At 35.6% G+C, this 17837-nt stretch overlaps 1 protein-coding gene across 7 annotated transcripts in view; it reads left to right on the forward strand.

Annotated features, from left to right (window-relative positions):
* CEP135 (centrosomal protein 135) overlaps positions 1-17837 on the forward strand; it is a 277569-nt gene that overhangs the window by 18436 nt on the left and 241296 nt on the right. For all 7 annotated transcript variants that reach the window (XR_011969605.1, XR_011969600.1, XR_011969602.1 and 4 more), the window contains 4 exons: positions 1552-1617; positions 5082-5220; positions 16151-16374; positions 17684-17836. Coding sequence is in view for 1 of the 7 variants with exons in the window: in XM_072620822.1 (XP_072476923.1) it covers positions 1552-1617; positions 5082-5220; positions 16151-16374; positions 17684-17836 (582 nt within the window). In the remaining 6 variants the exon portion in view is untranslated. The remainder of the gene's footprint in view (positions 1-1551; positions 1618-5081; positions 5221-16150; positions 16375-17683; position 17837) is intronic.

The raw sequence follows: 17837 nt of genomic DNA on the forward strand, positions 1-17837 counted from the left end.
AGAGGAGGGGTTCTTAACTGTATGTGAATTAGATTTAAAAAAATTTGTTTTTGATAACTGTATTTTAATATAATTGGTATCCTTTGTAATCTCTATGTATTTTGTACATTTAAAAATGTTGTCCTCAGAAGGGATCTTTAGTCTTTACAGAATGCCAAAGGATCCAGGACCCCTTTGGTTAAGGATATTTGGTATGAAGGGAAAAAAGGACAGCCTTGGGCTACCCCCACTGTTGTTGTATATGACCTGAAAGAAGATCTATTAAAGAATACTGAGAAGTGGTAGTCAGATCGGTAGAAATACTAGGAGGTCATGTAGCCATCTGTTCTAGACCACATATGACGGTTTGCAAATCTGGTGGACCTCACCTGCTGTAGGACCAGGGCACTAAGGCTCAGATTTCATGGATAATGAAAAGCACTGACACAGGAATAGCAGGCCAAAAATAGGTAACTGCCTGAAAGGATTTAGAGGCAGTTTCACGATATCTAACCACTGAATAATTGGAGCATTTTATTCTATTTTAAATTGAGATTTTTCTTCCAACTGTTTCAATACCAGGACCCCAGATTTGTATGAAAAGTAGAAAACAAGACAAAACTGTGACTTCAGCTGAGGAAGAGTAGCAAGGCCCATATTTCTAGGTCTTTTATGTTACTCAACCAGTGGAACTATCTGTATTTCTTAAATGTGACCACATCCTAGCCATTCCCCTTTCCTGAAGAAACAGCCTTGACCCAGCTGTCCAACAGGAAAGAAGCTTTGCTATCCCTCTGGTTCTGTGTTGTGGCCTTAGAGACCTAAAACAGCAACAATTAGCACTCCAGACCTTGATGACCCAAGTGTAATACAGAGAGAGACCTGGAGAAATTTCTAGTTACATATGATCTCCTGAGAAGAAAAACCAAAATCTTTTCGAAAATGAACAAGAAGGAGAACTTCAAAACCTGTTATCCTTTTGGGAAACCAACTGATATCCTGGTTTTTGGCATCTAACTGCTGTTTAGCTTTAGTGTCTTTAAGGATAGTAGACACTTCAAAAACACGGGAATGTTATTACATCTTAGTATATAATCCTGTGTTCTCTAAATTATAACTCAAAAAAATCTGGTTCAGTTGTAGAAGGCAAGAAAAAAATGATATGAAATAGAAAAATTAAGAAATGGCATTTCTAAAAATTACAGAAAATGAACTTTAACTGGAAAATTACAATCTTTTAAAATCTATTATTGTGCTCCATTTAACATTTTGGGATGTAGCCTTTGAGGGGATCCTAGGAAATCAAAAGATTAAATATCTGGATAGATGAAGGATGACACCTATTTTTCTGTATTGCTACCTTTTAAGGGACCTTTCATCCCAAGGCTGACTGACCAGGAAAATATTCACCTTTGTCTCTCTTTGTTGATTATCGGTTTAACTCTCTGGAGAGAGCCTCAGAGGAGAGGCTGCATGGACTGTTTATTAAAGTGACTCAGTGGTTTTTGTCATTATGGTTTAAGTTTATTACCCTTTAAATTTTTGATACTTATGATCTTTTTTTATTCTCAGCTAGAAATTAAAAGGCTTCACTGTGAAGTGCAGGCCCTTAAAGAAACAATAACAGAACTTAAAATGGTAAGTCTATATTTCTAAGCAATAATTTTTTTCAGTGAAGTTAGTAAATTTTTCTTACTTTGTGTTTTTAATGTTTAAACTTTAAAGATGAACTAGGAAAAAATAAACCGGAGAGCAAACCTGCTTCATTTTACAGATGAGAAAACTGAAGCCCAAGAGAGTTAAGTGGCTTGTTCAAGGTTATAGAGAGTTGGCATCAGAATTGGCATTTGAGTCTAGAGCTAGTGCTTTTCCTACTCCTCATTGCTGCCTCCCAGAGTAAATAAGCATTTGGATATGTCTGTTGCTAGTTTTACTAAATGATCGCTTCTGCCAACTGGTCCTGATTCTGCGTAGGCTTTTTTAGAAATGAAAGCAATGCTATTGATTTTATCATCATTTCTAGTGCTCCTCAAAGTTGAAAAAACTTTGTTCATTTTAGAGTGAGCCAAATTTGCCATTAGTTTATATAGTCTTATCATTTTACATCCCAAACTGGCTTTGCAAAATGGCCATTTTGGTTTTTTGGGTAGTTTTCCAGAGCATTAGAGATACAAGTATACAGGAATTCCTTGGTGATATTTTTCAATAAATAGTAAGCTGCTGATTTCATAGGCAGTTGAATTGGAAGAATTTTCTGGGCCTGAAAGATTAGAGGCTTTGACTGACACCAACTTTTTGGTTCCTTGTTACCTAGCTCTTGTTAACAGGATTTTACTGAGCCAGTCTCTAGTCTGAAAATGATGAAACAGCTTGCCAGACACAAGTGCCAGTAGTCAGGTAGCCATTTAATGAATTAGTTTCATTATGAGGAATAGATTTGCAAATCAGAAATTCTCCTGATCGGAATTCCACCTTGCTGAAATGAAGACAGAGATTATATACATAAATCACCTTGGGAAGGGAGGGGAAAGGTGAATTACAAGCAATGGTTCCTATGGCTTGAGTGGTTTCCCATGAGAAGCTCACAAATGGAAAACAATACAACAATTCTGGAGTACTGTGGGAGCAGTATTATTCAAGTCTTTGGGAGTTGTTACTTGATGGGTCACAGGACCAGAGTTCTGTGCTGGAAACAGGTTCTACAGTCTTTAATTCACTTCACTTAAGGTACAGTGGCACAAGATGCAATGATTGTGAGTGTTGTCAAGGTTTGGTAGATCATTTCAAACTGCATTGTGAGCTTCTGACTCAAGTTAGGCAATTTTGAAAAATCTAATCTATTAGTATATTCATTACACGTGTTAATGGGGCAGCTAGGTGGTGCAGTGGATAGAGCACCAGTGCAGAAATCAGGAAGACCTGAATTCAAATCTCACCTCAGACATTTGACACTCACTAGCTGTGTGACCTTAGGCAAGTCACTTAACGCCAATTGCCTCATCCTGATGAATATCTGGTCACTGGATTCAGATGGCTCTGGAGGAAAAGTGAGGCTGGTGACCTACACAGCCCTCCCTCACTCAAATAAGTCAAGTGCAAGTCATGTCATTATTTCTCTGATGGCATGGTCTTCTTCGGCAACGAAGGATGAACGCACACATATTAATATGAAAATCATAGTCCCCTTCCCATTATTTAAAATAGAACCCATTTATCCAAACTTGCGTTATTCCTCTGGTTGTATAAGATATAGATCGATATTATGGGATATGTAAACTCTTTCCTATTAAGCCAGACCAGCACAACATATGCCCTACCAAAGTGACCCATTGGTGGTTTGTTGTGCAGGCTTGTTTTATATCCTCTACATTTTTTGTGGGCTGCCTGAAGTCTTTTTGTGGGCTCAATGTTGTGTAGGCCTGCATTCAGCTCATAATTCTTGATGCCATTCATGGTTCAGACCTACTGATGGTGTTAAATGCTTCTGATAAGCTGAGAAATATAAAGTAAATATATAACTAGTTATGTTTTTGTTCTTGACATATCACTTCCTCTGTAAATGTCATGCCAGCTTGTTCTATTGTGACATAATACAACACTGAACTTCTGAATTTACATGGTTGAATATTTGGCAGAATTTGTTACAAAGGACTTGACCTTTAATCTTGTAAGTGCTAGAGGATAGTGGGTATAGCCGATCAAGGACAGGAAAGCAGAGAGGGATTGTGAGATTGGAGAAAAAGCATTTTTTTAAACAAATATGCATAGTTGAGCAAAACAAATTTCTTCGTGGGCCATATCCAAAAGAGAGAGAGAGAGAGAAAGAGAGAGTGTGTGTGTGTGTGTGTGTGTGTGTGTGTGTGTGTGTATATATCTGTGTATCTCTCTGTACCCTGAGGAGTATCATATGTTATCATTGGTCCTGAGGAATCATGATTGGTTATTGCATTGATCAAAATTCTTAAAGTCTTTCAAAATTCTTTGTCATCACAGTATTTTTATTGTATAAATTATTCTACCTGTTTTGCTTACTTTATATCAATTTATACAAGTGTCCCCAGTTTTCCTTGAAACTAGTCCTTTTATTATTTCTTATAGCACAATAGTATTCCATTACATTCATATATTGTAATTTGTTTGGCCATTTACTCATTGATAGGCATTTCCTTAGTTTCCTGTTCTTTTCAACACAAGAAGAGCTGCCATCAACATTTTTGTACATATGTGTCTCTTTTCTCTCCTTTTGATCTTTTTGGGGTTTCTGGTCTTAGTAGTGGTTTTTCTAGATGAAAGAATATTTAGTCAACCAGTCAATCAATAAACATTTATTAAGCTGTGCAAAGTGCTAGAAACATAAAAAGGTAAAAGACAGTCCATGCCTTCAAGGAGCTTACAATCTAATGGTGCAGACAACATACAAACACAAATATATGCAAAAGCAAGTTATACAGTATAAGTAGGAAAAAATTAATAGAGAAGATAGTAGAATTGCTTTCATCATATCCTGATGTCCACTTGGGTTGTGAGATCAGAGTTTTCATTGCCCTTTGAAATTTTGATTAGTTGACTTACCATGATTTTATGCTCCATATTCTCAAAATTTATAAGGATGAACCATGTGGTCATGGTAACATAATAGGGCAGGCTTATTCTCTTAGCTGTAGCAGTAGTAGCTAGAACAGTATCTTTACAGGGGATGACATCCAAAGTGTGAATCATTCACTCTTGGCCGATGTAAGTAAATAAGAAGATTCTTTCTCTTCTTGAAAACTCAACAGTTTAGGGTGGTTGCTGCTCTATAATCTGTATGTGAAAGATTCTTTAACTTATGTTGAGTTTGTTTAAAAAAATTGCACTGAGCATAGGTTTTAGTTAAAATTTAATGTTGGTTTTAGCTACAAATTTACTATTTAATACTATTACATTAATTTAGGTTACTACATTATATTTTTGATTTAGGAAAAGCAATCATCTACCAAATATGTTTACATATATCGCTTAGTATTATATAATTATGACTGTGGCAGTAACTGATGGCTTTATTTTTAAATGTGTTTTTGAAGTGCTTCTAGGAATCCTAATTTAATATTTGACACTTTCAGGAACTAAGCTCATGCCATAAAGAAAGAGCACGATTAACGGATGAAATAGTTTTAAAAACAGATCTTGAAACTATCATCAGTCAGATTGAACATGAAAAAAATAGACTTGCCCGAAAAGTTGAAAACTTTGCAAGTAAAGGTGAGATTTGCAATTTTGATTAACTTTGTAATTGACTATGACTTTTCTCCAAGTACATTTTATTAGAAGATGGAAAATGCAAGTAACAATTTGATTTTTTTTCTTTGAATGGTATTTTGATTACTTGTAATGAGGACCATACTACATGAACATTTTAAAAATAATCTTTGCTTTTTTAAAAAAAATTTCATTTTTGTAAACATAACAATCACCAACACAAATATTTCAGTATACAAAGGATAAAGGGTTGTATAATAAACTAAACTTCTGTTATGTACAGCTTTTTAAAGACATGTGTATCACATAAGAATAGCAAAGTAGTAGTACCTAAATTGCTGTTTGTCCTCTTTTGCGCTTTTTTTTGTTCTGTGCACTTAAAGAAAATATTTATTGATGCTCTTTTTTCCCCGCTCTCCAAGTAGAAGCCTCCTTGTGACTTATATGTGTAGCCAAGCCAAAAAAAAAAAATGTAAAAAATTCATTTCTGATTGTGTGCCTCCAGTTCATTCCCTCTCTGTCAACAGGTGGGAGTTATGTTTTATTGACAGTCTTTTGAAGTCATGATTGGTTACTCATTTGGTCACAGTTCTAAAGTCTTTTAAAGTATTTCCTCTCACATTATTATTGAGGTCACTACATAAATTGTTCTGCTTTTGCTTGTTTCATACTGCATCAGGTCTTTTCATATTTATCTGAACATGTCATAGTCATAATTTATTTTGGGATAATAATGTTCTATTACTCATGTGCCATAATTTATTTGTTTAGTTCTTCCCCAATTTATAGGCACCTATTTGGTTTCTTGTTCTTTGCTACAAGAAAAAAGTGCTACTATACTCTTGTACAATGTCTTTGAGATCCTAATAGCAATATTTTGCCCTGCTTCATAATACTATAAAGCCTTTCTCATTCATTCTAATTAGGAAGGAGGCCATTATTGAAAAATATGAATTATATAATCCTTTAAAATAAATTCAATATTATTTTTTGAGTTCACATATAGCTTGAACTATCTGCTGTATATTTATTTACGTAGTACTTCATGTTTTCCCAAGAGCTTTAATTATCTATTATTTTGTTTGAGTTCCACAACAACTATATGAAATAAAGTAGGGCAGATGAAATCCACATTTTTATCGCTGAAGATACTTGACATTCAGATAGGTTTATGTGATTTGTCTGATGTCATACGACTAATAAATGGTAAGAGCAAGACTTGAATGAAGTTTTCTGATGCTTCTTTACCTTTGCTTTCTACCGTACCACATGGACTCTTAGATTGAAACATGTTGTCCACTAGATGTTCTGTGGAATAGTTAAGAATAATTTGTCCTTAGCATTTAGTTGCTTTTCCAAAAATCTTTAAGAAGTTAAATATTTCCTTCATCTTCTGGTTTACCAAATTAATACCATATGATTTAGAGCTGGAGAGGGATCCTACAGATCATTTAATTCACTTCTCTTATTTTACAAATGAAGAAACTGAGGCTCAGAAAAGAACAATGACTTGATTAGCTGGCAGTGGCAAAGACCAGAAATCTTAGTCAATCATTTTTCTGGATCTCTGAAAATGTAGCTCATCTCAGGAGAAGTGTAAGCTAAGGCTAAGAATAGTAATTTCTGCCTTCGATAGTGCTTGGACTCAGTACCCCAGGACTGGATCTTCTTCTTTTTAAAAATTTTTTTCCAATTACTTGTAAAAAAAAACTTTTGACATTTAAAAAAATTTTGAGTTTCAAATTTTCTCCTTTCCTCCTTTCCCTCTCCACCCATTGAGAAGGCAAACAATTTAATAAAGATTATAGATCTACAGTCATGCAAAGCATATTTCCATATTAGCCATGTTGTGAAAGAAAACAGATCAGAAAGAAAAAGAAAGAAAAATATAGAAAGTTAGAAAAAAGTATGCTTCAATCTGCATGTTTTTCTCTAGGGAAGGATGGCATTATTCATCCAAGTCTTTTTTTTCTTTTTTAATTAATTTATTTATTTTTAGTTTTCAACATTCATTTCCACAAGATTTTGAGTTCCAAATTTTCTCCCCATCTCTCCCCTCCCCCACCCCAAAACATCATGCATTCTTATTACCCCTTCAACCAATCTGTCCTCCATTCTATCACACCCCACCTTTCCCTTATCCCCATCTTCTTTTCTTGTAAGGTAAGATAGATTTCTGTACTCCATTACCTGTATTTCTTATTTCCCAGTTGGATGCAAAAACAGTTCTCAACATTCATTCCCTAAACTTTGAATTCTAACTTTTCTCCCTCCCTCCCTGCCTACCTATCTCCACTGAGAAGGGAGGCAATTCAGTATTGGCTTACATATATGTAGTTTTGCTAAAGACTTCCAGTCATGTTGTGAAATGACTATATTTCCCTCCATCTTATCCTGCCCCCTATTTATTCTATTCTCTCTTCTATTCTCTTACTTGTAATTACTCCCTCCTCCCAATTACCCTTTCTTCTATCATCCCTCACCCTACTTATCCCCTTCTCCCCTACTTTCCTGTAGTGTAAGATAGATTTCATACCAAATTGAGTGCGCATGTTATTCCCTCCTTAAGCCAAGTGTGATGAGAGTAAGCTTCACTTTTTCCCTTTTACCTCCCCCCTTTTCCCTTCCATTGAAAAAGATTTTTCTTGCATCTTTTATGAGAGATAATTTGCCCCATTTCTCCCTTCTCCCAATGTATTCCTCTCTCACCCCTTAATTTTTTTTTAGATATCATCTCTTCCTATTCAACTCACCCTGTGCCCTCTGTCTGTATATATATGAGTATAATGCCTCTAACTACCCAAATACTGAGAAAAGTTTCAAGAGTTACAAATACTATCTTTCCATGTAGGAGCGTAAACAGTTCAACTTTAGTAAGTCCCTTATGATTTCTCTTTCCTGTTTACCTTTTTCATGCTTCTCTTGATTCTTGTGTTTGAAAGTCAGATTTTCTATTCAGCTCTGGTCTTTTCATTAAGAAGGCTTGAAAGTCCTCTATTTCATTGAATGACCATTTTTTCCCCTGAAGTATTATACTCAGTTTTGCTGGGTAGGTAATTGATTCTTGGTTTTAATCCCAGTTCCTTTGACTTCTGGAATATCATATTCCAAGCCCTCCTATCCCTTAATATAGAAGCTGCTAGATCTTGTGTTGTCCTGATTGTATTTCCACAGTACTCAAACTGTTTCTTTCTGGCTACTTGCAATATTTTCTCCTTGACGTGGGAACTCTAGAATTTGGCTACAATATTCCTAGGAGTTTTTCTTTTCAGATCTCTTTCAGGAGGTTATCTGTGGATTCTTTCAATATTTATTTTGCCCTCTGGTTCTAGTATATCAGGGCAGTTTTCCTTGATAATTTCATGAAAAATGATGTCTAGGCTCTTTTTTTGATCATAGCTTACAGGTAGTCCTATAATTTTTAAATTGTCTCTCCTGGTTCTATTTTCCAGGTCAGTTGTTTTTTCCAATGAGATATTTCACATTGTCTTCTGTTTTTTCATTCTTTTGGTTTTGTTTTGTAATTTCTTGGTTTCTCATAGTCCTTAGCCTCCATCTGGTCCATTCTGATTTTGAAAGAACTATTTTCTTCAGTGAGCTTTTGAACCTCCTTTTCCATTTGGCTAATTCTGCTTTTTAAAACATTCTTCTCATTGGCCTTTTGGGCCTCTTTTGCCATTTGAGTTAGTCTATTTTTAAAGATGTTATTTTCTTCTATATTTTTTTGGATCTCCTTTAGCAAACTGTTGACTCGCTTTTCATGATTTTCTTGCATTGCTCTCATTTCTCTTTCCAGTTTTTCCTCCACCTCTCTTACTTGATTTTCAAAATCCTTTTGGAGCTGTTCCATGGCCTGAGACCACTGCGTATTTATTTTGGAGGTTTTGGATGAAGAGAAGCCTTTACTTTTATGTCTTCCTCTGATGTTATGCATTGTTCTTCCTCATCCAAAAGGATGGAAGAAAATAATTGTTCACCAAGAAAGTAAACTTTTATAGTCTTATTTTTTTCCCTTTTTTGGACATTTTCCCAGCCAGTTACTTGACTTTTGAGTCCTTTAGGAGGACTCAAAGGAGGATATACTCTGAGGACCTGTAAGTTCTCAGTTCCTCCAAGGTGATACAATCATGGGAGAGGAGTTTTCTCCTCATGACCTGTGTTCTCTCTGGGAACCTACTGCAAGCTTTTCTGCCCAGGATCTGCACATAGAATTCCCTCTCCAGAGCCTCCACCAGCTCCACAAGCCAGTGTTCCTTCTCACCCCAGGACCGCCACTTAGGGCTGAGATTCAGATCAGCTGCTTGATTCCCCCAGGGTCTTTAGGCTGAGAGTTCCAACAATAGACACTGCCGCCACTTGGGACTGGGGATAGGGGAGGACCTTACTCCCTTCTCAGTCAGGTGAAAGAGCTTTCTCACTGACCTTTGAAGTTGTCTCTGGTGTTTGTGGGTTGAGGGATCTGGGAACTGCAGCTGCTGCCTGTGGCACCCTGAAGCCTGCTCTAATTCTGTCCCTGCTGCTCCACGCGCGGCCAAGGCCAGGCTGCACTCTGCTCTGAGTCGGGTGAGATAGATCTTTCCTGTCGGTCTTCCAGGCTTCCTTGGGCTGAAAATCTCTTTCACCCTGTTGTTTTGTGGCTTCTGCTGCTCTAGAATTGTGTTTAGAGTCATTTTTTACAGGTATTTTATGGGCTATGGGGGGAGAGCTCGTACAGGTCATCCTTCTACTCAGCCATCTTGGCTCCACCCCATTCGTCTAAGTCTTTCAGAATTGTCCAGGATCATTGTATTGCTGAGAATAGCAAAATCCTTTACAGTTGATCATTGTACAATATTGCTATTACAGTTTGTTCAGCCATTCATCATTTGATCCACTTTTCCCCCAATTTCCATTTCTTTGCCACTACAAAAAGAGCTGCTTTAAATATTTTTGTGCATATATGTCCTTTCACTTTAATCTCTTTTGTATACAGATCTAGTAGTGTTATTACTGGGTCAAAGGGTGTGCACAATTGTATAGCACTTTGGGCATAGTTCCAAATTGCTCTCTAGAGTGGCTGGATCAGTTCACAACTCCACCAACAGTACATCAGTGTACTGGTTTTCTCACGTCCCCTCCAACCTTTGTCATTTTCCTTTTCTGTCTTAGTAGACTGATAGGTATGAGGTGGTACCTCAGAGCTGTTTTAATTACATTTCTCTAGTTAATAATGATTTAGAGCACTTTTTCATATGCTGTAGTTAGCTTTGATTTCTTCATCTGAAATCTCCCTGGAGTAACTCTGCCTCTGGTGCATGATTTCTATTTTAGAGAAGTTTGAGAGATGATGGGGATTGTAGAAAATGTCTCGTCTACCATCTTCTAGCTCACATGACCCAGAAGTCTCTCCTGGATATTTTTTCTGGGGCAGTTGTTTTGCTGGGACACATCTTACAGCTTCTATTTTTCAGTCAAAACTTTATTTTTAGTACTTGTTGATGTCTCATGGAGTTATTAGTTTCTATTTGGTCAGTTCTAATTTTCACAGTTTTATTTTTTCTCAGATGAGGTTTTTGTAACTTTCTAAGTTGTTATTTCTTTTTTTGAATTTTTTCTTCTGTAGCTCTCATTTCTTTTTCCATTTTTCTTCTAGCTCTCTTGTTTTGTTTTTTAAATCATGTTTAAAAATTTTTTTTTAATTTTCTTTATTTCTTTAAGGAATTCTGGTTAGATTTGTATCCAGTATGCATTTTTCTTTGAGACTTTGCTCGTAGTTGTTTTCGAATAATTTTTTTTTCCTGAGTTTGTATCTTGAGCTTCCCTGTCAGTACTTTTTTATCATGGGATTCTTTTTTGTTTTGCTCATTATTCTACCCTGCTTCCAAACTTTGAATTTTGTGTGCAATTCAGGCTGTGTGCACTTCTGGGAGGACTATTTGAACTATTTTTGTCCCCTTAGGTCTTTCTGCTGCCTTTTTTAGATATTTGGTATTGTGCTATTCCAAGATCTTATGGTCAGCTCAGGCTAGAGGTTTGCAAGCTTTCAGTGTTCCCCAAATTATGTGATCTCAGGCAAAATCTGCTCACTACCCTCCTGACTGAACTCTGCAAGTTCCTGATTGAAGTCTGTGCCAGAGTAAGTTGGCTGTGTATTTATCCCTGGTTGGAAGCATCATTAAATTGTTGCTGGACTTGGCTACTGTTGGTGAGCTGAGTAGTGACAGAACTATAACTATTTGGTCTGGGATTTCTGCTCTGGTTATTCCACTAAAGCCTTCAGATAAGGCTGATGGCTAAAACAGTATTCTTTTTACTGTGCTGTTTTTTTACTCAGTTGCTATACTGGGGCAGGTGAAAGGTGAAATGAATGAGCAAACAAAGGTTCAAGCTTCCAAGAATTTTGATGTATTAAGCAATGCATGGCAATTCCCCAACAAATCAGGACCAGTTAGTTGCCTTCTCAACTTTGGCACTGGACCCTGAATGTATATATAGAGAGATTTTTACACATTAAAAACAATCAAATAAGGCCAATTAATTAAAAAGAAACAATACAGTATTAAGTAATCTTATTTCTAATTGGGTGAAAGACTAAGAACTTTCCAGAATGGAAGGGGGAAAGTGAATAGGTACAATTCCCTGAATTCAGAAAAGGAGGTGTTTTACTCCTTTCAAGTGTCTATACAATCAAAGGAAGATGGAAACAGTAAGTGATTGACCAGTACAGAGCCAGTTTTCAGATAGAACATATGGGTTACTTGAGATGTATAATTGTGGGAAAACTCCTTGCATCAATTTTAGGATCTGACCAGGTTTCCGGTCAGCAGAACCTGGGTTCTTAGTGTCTAAATAACAGATAGGGTAATCCAGCTTCCCAGCCACATAAGACTAAGTTCAAACAATATGGTAAGGTTTTCTCCAAATTCTCATCATTGAATAAAGTTTTTTCACAAGATTGAATTTGGGATTAGACCCATAATTGAATAGAAAGGGAACTGAACCAGCTCCAGAATTGAGAGTCATGGGATGGAATCATTGTAGTTCACTCAGTTCTCATAAATCACCCATTTGCTGTCCTAACTCCCTCAATATATGGCAGCCTGTAGATATCCACTGTGTGCCTCCCCATAGGCCTCTGCATTAATAGTGACTTTCAGATCTTCAGGATTATTGTGTTCCGTGCCTCATAGGCAAACAGCAACATTGGTAGATTATTATCATTGTAAAATACTCTTTCTTTTAAAAAAAAAGTATTTATTTCGTATTTATTTTTCCCTAGTTACATGTAAAGATAATTTTTAACATTTATTTTTAAAAATTTTAAGTTCCAAATTCTCTTTCTACTTTCTCTCTCCCCTCGTTGAGAAGGCAAGCATTTTGATTTAAGTTATTATGTATGTGTGGTCATGGAAAACATATTTCTGTGTTAGTCAAGTTGTGGAAGAAAATATAGACCAAAAAAAAGCCAGACCAAAAAAAAAAAAAGCAAACCAAAGAAAACAAAGGAAGTTTAAAAAAAAAAAAAGGTATGCTTTGATCTGTATTCAGACTCCATCAGTTCTTTCTCTGGGAATGGATAGCATTTTTCATCATAAGTCCTTCAGAGTTGTCTTGGATCATTGGATTGCTGAGAATTAGCTAAGGCATTCACAGTTGATCATTGTACTGTTACTTTGTACAAACTACATTTCCCTTTGCATCAATCCATGCAAGACTTTCTAGGTTTTTCTGAGAGAATCCTACTCATCATTTTTTATAATGCAGTAGTATTCCATCATAATCACATACCACAGTTTGTTCAGCCATTCCTCAGTTGATGGGCTTTCCTTCAGTTTCCAATTCTTTATCTCCAGAAAAGAGGCTCTATAAACATTTTATGCATATATATATATATATATATATATATATATATATATATATATATATATATATACATATATACACACACACACACACACACACATATATATGTATGTATATATATATATATATACATATATACACACACACACACATATATATGTATGTATATATATATATATATATATATATACATATATACACACACACACACACACACACATATATATGTATGTGTATATATATATATATATATATATATATATATATATGGACAAAATGCATGGTTTTACAGCCCTTGGGGCATAGTTCCAAATTGCTCTACAGAATGGTTGAATTAGTTCACAACTCCAACAGTGCATTAGTGTCTCAGTTTTCCTACATCTCTTCCAACATTTGTCATTTTTTCCCCTTTCATATTAGCCAATTTAGGTTTGAGGTAGTACCTCAGAATTGTTTTAATTTGCATTTCTTTAATCAGTAGTGATTTAGAGCATTTTTTTAATATAGCTATAGAGACCTTTGATTGCATCATCTAAAAACTGCCTGTTCAGTGGCTCTTATTTTTATAAATATGACTTAGTTCTCTATATATTTAAGAAATGAAGTCTTTATCAGAGAAATTTGCTGCAGACAATTCTTTGAGTTTTGATTGCTAACTGTATTTCCCTCCATCCTATTTCCCCCCATTTATTTTACTCTCTTTTTACCCTATCTCTTCTTGTGTTTTGTTTCTAAGTACCACCTCCCCCAGTTTGCCCTCCCTTCAATCACTCCTCCCTCCCTCCTAACCTTCCCATCCTACTTTCCTGTAGAGTAATATAGATTTCTATACCCGTCTGAGTCTGTGTGTTATTCCCAATTTGAGCAGATTCCAATGAGAGTGAAGTTCAAGCATTCACCACTACCTCCCCCATTCTACCTCTCCCTTTCCCTTTCTCCCGGTGCATTCCTCTTTCTTATCTCATAATTTTATTTTATTTAGAGATCAACCTATCATATTCAACTCACACCTATGCCCTCTGTCAATGTATATTCCTTTTAAATTCCCTGATAATGAGAAGGTTCTGATGAATTACAAATATCATCTTCCCATGTAGGAATGTGAATAGTTTAACCTTATTGAGTTCCTTATGATTTCCCTTTCTTGTTTACCTTCTTATGGTTCTTTTGAGTCTTGCATTTGAAAGTCAAATTTTCTATTCACCTCTACTCTTTTCCTCAGGAATGCTTCAAAGTCCTCTATTTCATTGAATCTCCATTTTTTCCCCTGAAGGATTATACTCAGTTTTTCTGGATAGGCAATTCTTGGTTGTAATCTTGACTCCTTTGCCCTCTGGAATATCATATTCCAAACCCTCTTATCTTTAATGTAAAAGCTGCTAAATCTTGTCGTATTCTGACTTTGGCTCCATGATACCTGAGTTGTTTCTTTTTGGCTGCTTACAATATTTCTCTTTAACCTAGGTGCTCTGGAATTTGGCTATAATATTCCTGGGAGTTTTCATTTTGGGATCTCTTTGAGAAAGTAATTGGTGAATTCTTTCAGTTTCTAGTTTGCCCTCTGGTTTTAGAATATCAGGGCAGTTTTCTTTGATAATTTCTTGAAATATGTCTAGGTTCTTTTTTTGATCGTGGCTTTCCAGAAGTCCAGTAATTTTTAAATTATCTCTCCAGTTTCTATTTTATGGGTCACTTGTTTTTCCAGTGAGATATTTCACAGTTTCTTTGCTTTTTTCATACTTTTGATTTTCTTATATTGTTTCTTGATGTATCATAAAGTCATTAGCTTCCATTTGCCCAATTCTAATTTTTAAGGAATTATTTTCTTCTGTGAGCTTTTCTACCTCTTCCCGTTTCAGCCAGTTCTACTTTTTAAGGAGTTCTCTTCAGTGAACTTTTGTATTTCTCTTTCTGTTTGTCCAGTTTTGCTCCTCAAGACATTCTTCTCCTCACTGGGTTTTTGTGCCATTTTTTTTTCCCACTTGGCCTATTCTGTTTTTTAAGATGTTGTTTGCTTCAGTATTTTTTGTGCCTCCTTTTCCAAGCTGACTCATTTTTCATGATTTTCTTGCATTACTCTCATTTCTCTTCCCAATTTTTCTTCTGCCCCTCTTACTTGATTATTAAAATCTCTCTTTTTTTTTTGAGCTCTTCTGTGGCCTGAGACCCATTCAATTATTCTTGGAGGCTTTGGTTTTAGCAGTTTTTGACTTTATTGTCTTCTTCAGAGTGTGTGTTTTGATCTTTCTTGTCACCATAGCAGCTTTCTATAGTGAGAATTTTCCTGTTGTTTGTTCATTTTTCCGCCCTATTTCTTGACTTTTAACTCTTTTCTAAAGTGGAGCTCTGCTTCCAGGGTGGAGGGCTTCCCAAGCTTCAGAGATTTTGTGCATCAGATTTCAGAGGTACTTCTAGGGACCTGTAAGTTTATAATTTTTCTAAGGTGACATGATCTAAGGAGAGGTGTATTTAGTATTCTTTGGCCTGTGCTCTGGTCTGTGAATAACCACAAGCACTCTTTTCCACCCTGGAACTGTGACCAGGGTTTCCACTTCCCTGTAGATACAAGTTCTGGTGTGCTTGTGATTCTCCTCACTCTGGAACTGCCAGTCAGGACTGCAACCCAGATCCAAGTATAGGCAATGTAACAGAATTCTGTTCCAGTGCCAACACAGGGGCCTCTGTAATCTTCTGACCAGTTTGTTTGACCCCTTTACTTGTCTGTGGGCTGAGAGCTGTGGAAATTGCTACTGTGGCTGCTAATGTAGTTTTCAAATACTAAAAAGTGATTTAGAGTTGAACTTTTTGGTATTTTGAATTTGGGGTAGTGGTGAGTTCAAATTTTATAACTGCATTTTCCATGCGAACATTTAACCTGTTTTTTTCTTTATTAATGTGTGGTACTTATTAATAAGCTACCCAGAAAAATATTCCTTACTCTTTAGTATTGTATTTGTATTCTAGGAATTCAATATTTAAATAATTTTTTAAACAATTTATAATTTAAAATTAAGACAAAAAATATTCAAAAAAACCTTCCTCCCCGCAAAAAATCCTCTTTTACATAATTTTATCCCACATTGACTTACAGAAAGAGAGCTTGTCTTGGAATTAGAGAGAATGAAGAAAGAATATGGTGTTTCACATAAGAAAAAGTCACCTTCTCGTCTAGATGTATTTGTCAAGAGTGTAGAAGAAGAACGAGATCATTATAAGAAAGAGCTAGAAAGACTCCAAAAGATAATAAAGCGCCAGTCTATACCTGCACGGAGTTCAAGACATGAAAAAAGTTTAAGTATTAAAAGTTCAGAAAAGGTAATGCTTTTTTTTTTGTCAAAAGCAGTGGATAAAACAAAGGAATCACAGAGTGATGCTGATCATGATTTGTTGTTACTTTAAATGCAGTTCTGCAAAAGTTGAGTTTTTGTTTTTCATATTTTTCAGGGTGCTAACATGAATATTTTGTATTATTTAAAAGTGATTTTTAAATCAGTAATTCTGGTGACATTTTCCTCTTGGTCTGGCCTAAATTTCAGTTGTACCATCATTTCTGGTCTATTGGATATCACATTTTCAAGTTGAAAAGTTTTTCATTTTCAATTTCTATATCAACAACCTGTCATCATGTGTCGATATAGTAAGGTGTCATAACATAGGAAACCAAGTTATTTAAGTTATGTTAAAAGTCTCAGTAAAAGATTGCATTGTAATATTAACTTCAGGTTTTTTTCATATCAACTCTTATCTGATTCTTTCAGTTCAGTCTGCAATTTCAAGGTACAAATACATAGCCTAAGTTGATCTAAGTAAGAATTTTATTTATTGGACAAAGAATATTGAGGATGCATGTGTTATGGACACACACTCATTCACTGCTACCAGAGTCCCAATATTGACTGTTTCGGGGACATGAAGCACTAGTTCTAGACAAGCAGCTCTTCCTAAAACTCAGGCTGTCACTGGGAGTCTGTAGAGTACAGAGGGAACTGTAATCTTTTACAGACCCACCATTGTAGGGTATGATCTTCACTTAAAATGTGCCAGTCATGAGTAGGCCAGGTAAAGTTAACACAGGAGTTGGTAGAATTCCTTGGTGTCATGGGCTACAGTTGATCGGCTCCTTGGTTGTTCTGACTGTTTCTGTCTACCTACCCCACCTCTCCCTTAAGGGAAAGGGTCTCAGTTTTACCATGATGGAATTTGTGCAGTTGTTATTTGAATTCAGGCATAGTAACCTGCATTTAACTTATTTAACTATCATTTTATTAGATTTAATTCATTGTTCTAGGCTTTTGGAATCATTTTGGCTTTTGTTTTTGCCCTTTTATTTGTTGCACTAACTTTATGCTAGTCAAGAGTTTGATAAGCACGATTTATGTCTTTCTCTAAAGCATTGATAAGAATATTGAGCAGAACAGGTTCACGGCCTTATTCCTTCACTTAGGAACTTGGTGTGTGGTACGCACCTTGAATTTTACAAATAAAATTATACAAATAAAGTCTTATTTTAGAATAGTTGACTTTTTTATACATATATATAGTTTTTTATGGATTGATTTCAGTCATTAAATATAATTTGTTAATATTGTAACATGATAAATTCTTTTTTGATATTATTTTGCAGGATACTTACATTTCAGAACTCAGCATGATTACAAAAGAGAGAGATGAACTTCAGTCTATGCTGGACAGATTTGAAAACCACATGGGGGAAATACAATGCAATGTGAAACTATTAACTGCAGAAAGAGACAAATTGAGTGATCTATATAATCAAG

The sequence above is a fragment of the Notamacropus eugenii genome, chromosome 6, assembly GCF_028372415.1.
Source record: "Notamacropus eugenii isolate mMacEug1 chromosome 6, mMacEug1.pri_v2, whole genome shotgun sequence".
In the NCBI taxonomy this organism is placed as follows: Eukaryota; Metazoa; Chordata; class Mammalia; order Diprotodontia; family Macropodidae; genus Notamacropus; species Notamacropus eugenii.